Below are 9,333 nucleotides of genomic sequence, written 5' to 3' on the forward strand. Positions count from 1 at the left end.
GACTTTTCGTGAAAACGTTCGTATGCCAGCAGCAATAGTCAAAGTGTCAATGAAAGTAAATGTAGATGAAAAGGAGCGAAATCTTCAAAAACACTTAACCGATGAAATAGTAAAAGTTAGTAACAATCAGGCAGAAAAATGTGACCGACCCCTGACGCCGATTACAATTTCGTCTGATTCAGACCGAACAGTGCCTATCACTAAAAATAATCGCCCGAAGTCCCCATATTCGATTCCGTCACCTGATAGTGGTACAATAACCGCGGAAAGCACCTTGACCGCGTCTAGCAATAATAGCGAAAATACAGATACGGTTCACTCAGCTCGCGATCTTGATAGGGAAGGCATACTGATTCTAGATGAAGCTGTAGATTTTAATGAACAATTAACTCAACAATTTGTAAAAGATCACTACAAACGTACAAAATTTTTAAACAAATATCTTAAAGACAAAATTATTCATAAGAAACAGGTTATTAAGGATAAGTATGGCGGTGAAAATAATTTTAACATAGACATAGGAGATTCAGTTTACATTAAAGGAGTTAACACGAGACGTGCTATAGATAAGCCTAGGTATCAGAAAGCGATAGTCACGGGACCGATCCATAAAAATATTGTGCCAGTAACGACGCACAATCGTGAAACTAAAGTTCCCATTAAAAACATTAAGCGTCCTCCACAGGTTAATAATTTTGGCGATCCACGTGATCCAAAACCAGGGTCTTCAACTGCACCAGATTAAACGGAACCCCGGGATACTACCTCTCCGTGAAGGCTATGCAGTCGTCAGCAATGACACATGGAGAGTTATTAAGGTCTTAGATTTAAAGTTAATATATGACGATTTAGAATTTAATATAAATAGTTATCTATCATTTAGAAATCAGGTTCATAGTTGTATTGATGTAAAAGCGTTAGGTTCTGATTTTATTACAACAGAATTACAAACAGATTATCATATGAATTATACTATTGAAAAAATTGAACAATTAATTCCGTCTTCTAGATCTAAACGTGGTTTATTAATAATAATAATAATAATCATTTATTTCAGATTCATCCTAAGATTACATCCATATAGTGTTAGTACAATTGCGAGCTTACATACTAGTGTTAGTAATAAAGAATTTTTTTTTTTTTTTTTTTTTTTTTTTTTTGCATGATAGATGCGCACCGTTTACGCATGATGGCCGCAAAGCCGTCTGTGTCAGCCGCCGCGAACATCGCGGAGGCGCTGCAGTGGCGCGGCAGCCCCATCAGCACCCGGAACGCGTTATTGTATTGAACGCGCAGATCGCTGTATGTCCGCTGTGTATAGTTAACCCACAGGCTGCAGGTGTAAAAGGACTGACAGTACGCTTTAAAAAGTGCAACTTTGACAGTCCCCGTGCACCGTGAAAACCTGCGGACCAACATGTTGCATCGGACAGACAGCGCCCTGCGCTCCCTTTCAATGTCCACACTATCCTTAAGGTCTTCGGTGACCCAGTGGCCCAAATACTTAAATTGCTCGACTTTGTTTAGAGCTGTACCACTCAGAGTGAAATTCGGAACAAATGTGTATCGCTTGTTGTCCGGCCTGAAAATCATTATTTCACTCTTTTTCGCGTTGTATTTGAGCCCATGAGCCACTGCGTAGGATTCACAAATTTTTAAGAGCCTTCGTAAGGCACCAATCGACGGGCTCAGCAGCACCATATCGTCTGCGTAGCTGATGTTATTCATGCAGACTCCATCTATATGACACCCTATGCCGGTGCTGCTGAGCTCATCGATCAGTCGGTTGACGTACAGGCTGAAAAGCATGGGGGAGGTCAACCCCCCCTGCCTCACCCCGCATTCCAGCCCATACTCCCCCGAAAGAGAGCCTGCCCATCTTACAAAATTCTTTTGATTGTTATACCAATGCATAAACAATTTCACAATTTCCCTAGGTAGACAAGTTTCATTCCTTAATTTACCCCATAGAATATCGTACGATACAAGATCGAATGCTTTGGATAAATCGAGGTAACATGCATAGACTGGAGTCTTTCTACTCGTGTAATACTGTACAGTCTGCTTGAGACACAGGATAGCACTCTCGGTGGAAAGCCCGGGCCTGAAACCAAACTGAGCGTCGTTTAACGAGACGTGTTTATCCAGGTGCTGACCAAGCAGACTGTCCAGTACTTTGGCGACCACTGTAGCTAGTGAGATCGGTCTATAGTTGTTTACATCCGATGTATCACCAGTTTTATTTTTGATGATTGGTACAACTATAGTACGCATTAGATTATCGGGCAGATGGGAGTGGCCTAAACACATGGTAAAAAACATAGCAAGCACTCTGGGTAGGTGTACACCTGCGTGCTGCAGGTGCTCGATGCTAAGGCTGTCGTGACCCGGGGATTTACCCCTCACCATGCCTTTGATCACCGCACGCACTTCCTTCGTAGTAAAATAAACACTACGCTCACCACCTTCCTCAGCATCGGGCCCCTGCCGCGCTGGCCCCAGAGGCGAGTCCACCCTGAAATGGTGGGAGAACAAGGTGGCGATCTCACTTGGCTCGTGCACTCCCGCCACGCTGACGGGGAGGCCCGGCTTATGATTCATTTTATTGGTGTTTTTCCAGAACTGACCAAATTTCTTGTTTGAGTGAAGTTCAGCAATAATATCCATTTTTATTTGTTGTTGGTTATTCTGACACCACTTTAATTTTGATTTAAAAGTGCGCCTTGTTTCACACATATCATCATAAAGACGGCCGGCCCCGGGCTTACCCCCATACAACCAAGCCTGAAAACATAGCCGAGCCTTCTCGTGAGCGCCGCGGACGTGCCTATTCCACCCGGTAATGTATTTACATCTACGCTTTTCGGTAACATTATAACTACTAATAGCGGCCTCCGACAGAATAGAAATAATCTCGTCATACATGTTATCTAATAGGATTTTATGATTTTGGTTACGACACATATCATCTGAGCAGCTTCTTAATTCTGAAGGAAAATCAATCTCACGAAGTCTAGAGTGACATACAGTTTTAAATTTCGTTATCTGAGTTGAGTCACGTTCGCCCCAGACTACCCTATTTATACAAGTAGTAGGTATAGAAATCCTAGGTTTAAGCAAATTAAAGTTACATCGTATAGATACAGGGTAATGATCAGACCAATAAGTATTATACAACACACAGGCCGCGGACACGGATTGCCGCGCGGCACTTGTCACAAGACAGTGGTCGAGCCAGCGCCGACAGCCGTGCGCATCACTTACAAATGTATGACTGTCCGCCGGCATAAGTTCCAGGTCTACACAGGACCACGATTGTTCCGCACAAAAAGTTAAAAGTTCGGTAGCAAAAGACTCACCGGGGTGCGCATTGTAGTCCCCTAACATAAACACTGACTGCACATTGTGACTGTCAATTATGGCTGTCATTTCACTGAGACACTCTGTGAATTCCACTAAGTTTTCATTGGATTCAGTAGGCATATACACAGAAAATATCAAGATGGAACGATCACTGAGCTCGATTTTTATCGCGGCGAGCCGCACACTATTGCACTTCACTACGGTCACCGTCGGAAACGCAACCTTTCTCCACAGTAGGGCAACTCCGCCGTAGGGCCTACCGCGTAAGACCCCTGCCGAGGTATCCACTGCAGAGGTACCCGTGCAGGCGAAGTCGTCGTCAATCGCGGCCAGGAAACCGAGGTCGTGCGGCATTAGCCACGTCTCCTGCAGCGCCACAACATCCGCCGAGCGACAAAGCTGCCGCACACATTCCACTGATCTCGTCACGTTTTTGCAGTTAAAACTTATCAAGTTGATGTTATTCATAAATTAGACTTGTCAATATTCTCGCTCGTCACACGGACATTTCCCTTATCACGTCTGATAATGTTGATAAATCGACGATAGGCTACCCCCTTTGGCCAGAAGTCATCATTCAGGAAATTTATTAACGAATGTTTAGGTACGAATATTTTGTATGATTCGTAATCCTTCGCTAACTTCATGCCCATTTTTTCAATTGTAACATCAATGTTAGTCTTCTTCCTTATGTAGGTATGGATGTCACACACGGACACGCCCTTCGCCACATTATAAATGTACATGGGAACCTTAGTTTCCGCTGCCTTAAAATTACTTCCAGGCTCAGACTCCGCTTTTCCTCGCTTCCCAACGAAACGGTTTCGTGATCTTTTGTTTTGGACACGAACCCACTGGTCACTCGGGGCCTGTGTCTTCCATTGGCCTTCTCGAACAATCTCCGCCAGCGATTTAGGAGCGACAGGGCCGGATCCAATTTTTTCGACTGGTGGTGGTAGCGGCTCAGTACATGCGGCCGGACTAGGTAGCATCAGCAGCGGGGCGGGGGACAGGGGAACGCGGCCACCGGCCTGCGCGGGGGACAGCGGCGGCGGCGGCGGCGAAGCTCCGTCGGCCACACCGTGCACCGGCGGGGGAACGGGTGCGGACTGCGCGTGAGGAGTCGCAAGCGACTCGATCAGCTGACCCGCGATGTGCGTCATCGTAGCCGTTTCTCGAAGTTCGACGGTCGAATCGTATTGCATACCTTGCGGCAAAGCTTCACTGCTACCCTCCGCTATTTGATTATTAATAACGGATTTTAGAGGAGATTCTAACGCAGATTTTTGTTGAAAATATTCACTACTGCGTTCATTGCACTCTAACGGCAATCCCATGGGACCACTATCGCACTCATAACTTGTGAGTCTTGCGACATATGCACCTCTTTTGGTGTTTACATTGCGCCATCCTGATGAAAGATATTGCACCTCACTTCTCAACTGGTCCATCTGCTTAACTGTAGCATAGTCTTCTTTCATCATGTCGAGATCCTGCCGTAGCTTAACAATGTCTTTCAGTAGCCTCGTCACGTCGACATGATCGAACAGAACCGGGGGTAACTTCTCAAGATCGCGGGCCACGAAGACTGGGATATCCTCGGAGTCGGTATCGCGAATAAGACAGATGATGTCGTCTATATCACGAATATTTTTCCCCGCCTTCTTCCTCGTTATCTTACGTTTCGTTGTCGACAAGGATTCGAACAACAACTTCTTCGCCGCTACAATTTCACTTTCAGAGAAAGCGCTTGCACAGATTCTGCTAATACTTTCATCGTCCATTACAGATATTTTATTATGGACGAAGGCCAGCACTTCGTTGATCACTACATTGCAATTTGCACATTTTACCACGGAGGACATTTTCAAATCCCGAATACCACACCGTCACGCACAATAACCAACGTTAATTTGCGAATTTGTGGTGTTAACCAAATTAAATCCACTTGGTTCAGTTATAAAAATTATCACCGGTAACCTCGACAACGAAGATGCTATACAATTTGAAAACACTATTGAAAAATTAAAGACTAAACAAGACTCTATATTACATAAGATGACGATCGTTACTGAGATGGTGGGTTCGTTATTAAATGTAGCTGAAATATCTAATAACAATTTCATTGCAATCCAGAATAAGCTAAATGTAATTGATTCGCTTTTAAATGACACAAATTTACATCAAAAGACTAATGAAATTATACATACATATTCTGCATTCTTACATAATTTTATGTCTCTTTATGTTAGGTTAAGTGAAATAGAAACTGCTGTAGCTTTTAGTAAAATTAAACTTTTACACCAATCTGTTGTAGATACTAAGGAATTATTACTTTTATTAAAAAACATTGAAACTAGCTCTAAGTTGCCATTTCCAGTAAATTTAGATAATGTTCTTAAAATTGAACAATTAATAGAAGTACAAACTTATGTAAAACAAAGTCAAATAAAATTCGTAATGACTATTCCATTAATTACTGACGACATTTATTCATATTTTAAAATAATACCTTTACCTATATTTAACGAAGAAAAAGGTCAGACTTCCCTTATCCTACCCAAATACCCATATGTCCTTGTGAAGGGGTTGAAAACCATGCCACTTTCACAACCATGCAAAGAAATAGATGAAGACCGGTTCCTATGCCCGGAAATACTGACATCAACATTATATAAAGACGATTGTTTAGCTGATCTTTTGCGGCTATCTACAAAATATGTTTCCAGTTGTCAGCCGATTCCCATTTCCATAGATGACGTGAAAATCGACAATGTTCTGCCAAATAGATGGATACTATACGTAAATGTGGAAACAGTACTTACCAAGGTCTGTGAAAACGAGGTAACCCAAGAATTCCTTCATGGTACCTATTTATTGACGTTAGACGAGACTGGCTGTTACGTGAAAATCGGAGATATAACACTAAAGAAATATGAAGTAAATGGAATTGATATTATATACCCAAGTTTACCAAAAATTATATTACCAAATTTGATGAACTTCCCGACCGACAGGAAGCCTGTTAACCTGAAGGGTGCAAATTTAACTGACATAAATATGCTTAGGCATTTAATTGAAAATAGTGAAAATAGTGAAAACCAGTTTAGTAGTACAGTGAATAGTGCCGTCGGAGTGATTAACATTATAACTTTTGTATTAATCGTAATTATAATTGTAATTGTGGTAGTAATTAAGTCTAAATTAAGAAAAATATGTATTCAAGAAAATCCTTCAGATTTTCTTGAAACTGAGGATGGAGGAGTTATGTCGGGGCAACCCGCAGTACATGCATGTGATATCGTATTTGTTAACGCAGCATAACTACGGCCACCCTGCATCGCCTTAATGCATTTTGTATTTCTTAGAACATAGATTGCAGCGTTGCATTTTTGTTTTACGATAAGTTTATAGTTTAAGTTTTCATTCTGGATGTAGAGAGCACATATTAAAGACGTTTAAATTAAATCTTGTCTTTTTAAAAAACGTCCTTCGGTCCGTCGAAATTTGAGTAGGTAGGTACTGTTTGGTAAACATAAATTCAATAATCTGTCAAAAGTTTGAATTTATATATTTATTTAACACTTTATTGTACAAGAAACAAAATATACATAAAGGTTACAATAATAAAAAAATTAAAAAAGCACAAAGGGCGGCCTTTTGGCGGAATTTTCATTCTATAATAGCCAAAGAATTTTTTGGGATACATCCGAAGTTCATTGTATTTCTGACTAGCTTTCCACCCGCGGCATCGCCCGCGCAGTCAAAGAAAAACCCGCATAGTTCCCGTTCACGTGGGATTTCCGGGATAAAACCGATCCTATGTCCTTTCTCGGGTATCAAAATATCTCTATACCAAATTTACAGACAGACAGAGTTACTTTCGCATTTATAATATTAGTATGGATATAAGAAACCTTTGACAATTCTATCTGCTATAAAAGAATGAGTCCAATATTGACGAATTTTATTTTTTTTTTCTTCTTATCCACCGAAGTAGTAAATAAAGACAAGCAACTTGTACGAAATCCATGATGAAAATGAGTAAGGATCACTATTAAATTATCGCTGTGCGCGCACCATACTCTCTGCGATTTTCTACAGCGCGATTTTGAAATCGTGTCGCAAAAATTAAAATCGTAGTGCGCGCTTAGCCTAAGACAATATAAATGACTCACTCGTTGTAAAGTGGTTACATATTGAGTTAAAGTTACATCAGTGCACAAAAGTATGGTTGTCATAAACTGTATGAAACACCAGCACAATGTAAATTTAATTTTATGATTGTTCTTGAAGGATTACATCATGTACCTATATAAGAATTATCTTAACTGTGGCTCATTGTTAATTTAACATAATTTAGTGCGATAACGAGAAATCCTTTTTTATTTATACATACAAAATACGTTATATGTATTCCATTTATGTATCTACTACTATCTATTCCATTATGATATGTATTTGAAATAAAGAGGATTGTTTAATTTTTTCGTCATACATCTCTGCAAATGTGCATATGACCGGTGGTAGCGCTTAACATCAGGCGCCCACGACTCCATTGCCGATTATCACATAAAAAAAATCTTGGATATCACATCTTAAAATTAATAGATTAGTATGATACAAACATGGAAATATTATATTCCTTTTACGTAGTTGGGTGGGTACTTAGATAAATAATAATTATACCTACATTATTGAAAAAAAAAATCTAGATTTTTTTATACTTAATGTAGGTATTAAGAGTTTGAAGGTCCACGATCGCATTATAAATTCGTTTCAATAATTATAAGGAGTCATTTTTATTTGCTAGTGTGTTCACTCATTGTAACTAAATAAAACTGGTATAAACAGATAAAACGGAATCGTTAACTGATTTTTTCCGCTTGTGATGATTGGTACATGTTGTCCGCGAATGAACAGAAAGATCATACTCGTTAATAGCTGACTGGAATGAAACTATATTATTTTAAAAATAAAACCCGTTTTCCTTGGTCACGGCATCACGCGTGAACGGGGGACCGATTTCGATAATTATTTTTTTATTATATTCCTTAGGATGGTTCTTATGTAGAGGAAACGTAAATAATAAATATGTAGGTACCACGGGCGAAGCCGGGGCGGACCGCTAGAATTAGGAAAAATATTCTTTAAATGTGCTGCCATGTGCTCCCCAAATGATAACCTTTTAAAATATTATAATAGCAATGACTTCGTAATGTTTGCTATATAAATAAGTGCCGTGAATAAATGCAATTGTTTGGACGGTGCACTAACCTCGTTGCCCTAGTCCATTTTCATTCGGCCGAATCAAATGTCACTGGGTCATGTCACATTTGTATTTTGTAGCACAGCCCTATTCATATAGATCACTCGCCAAATCGGTCATTCACTGATTTGGCAAGGTACGATTTACTTCCGTGGAATTTATGCCAAATTGTCCAATAGATCATCATTATAATATCACACGCAATTAAATTATATGGCGTTGATCATACATCTCTAGCCTAATTACCTACCTACCCCGAATGTAATATTTATTAGCAAAATTTTACATATTCGTTTCACTGTTTTGCTCTGTCTTTTAAACTAACTTTGTTAATGAAGTCAATTAATAAATATTAAAGATAGATAGAGCTAATGAGATTCAAAACAATTTATAAAAAAGCGTTTCTACTCATTGCTAAACAAAAAATTGAATAATTTTTACGAGGTATGTCTTTTAAAGTCCGAAATTTAGAATCCCTTTTATATCATAGAACCTGAAGAATATTATAATATTGAAACAGGAGTGAAGATGGTCAAACCAAGATAAGTGAATGTGATAAAAGAAATTTATACGGACTAGGTATATTATCAAGAACCTTCAGAACAGCATTTCATCCCATAGCATAGGTAGATATTATTCCCAGCCTATAGGTACCTACACTGGTACAACTAGTAGTATATAAATAACATAGTACTTTATGA

General features: G+C 39.6%; 1 protein-coding gene across 1 annotated transcript; it reads right to left on the reverse strand.

Annotated features, from left to right (window-relative positions):
* Positions 1 to 3,827: 3,827 nt before the first annotated feature.
* Positions 3,828 to 5,228, reverse strand: LOC123701542. The gene has a single exon (XM_045649045.1). The coding sequence runs from the start codon at positions 5,226 to 5,228 to the stop codon at positions 3,828 to 3,830; it is 1,401 nt and encodes a 466-aa protein (XP_045505001.1).
* Between the last annotated feature and the right edge of the window lie 4,105 nt (positions 5,229 to 9,333).

This window comes from Colias croceus, chromosome 21 (assembly GCF_905220415.1).
Source record: "Colias croceus chromosome 21, ilColCroc2.1".
NCBI lineage: Eukaryota > Metazoa > Arthropoda > Insecta > Lepidoptera > Pieridae > Colias > Colias croceus.

Excerpts from the sequence above, each read along its gene's own strand:
- LOC123701542 (XM_045649045.1), bottom strand. The coding sequence starts at position 5,228 with ATGTCCTCCGTGGTAAAATGTGCAAATTGCAATGTAGTGATCAACGAA.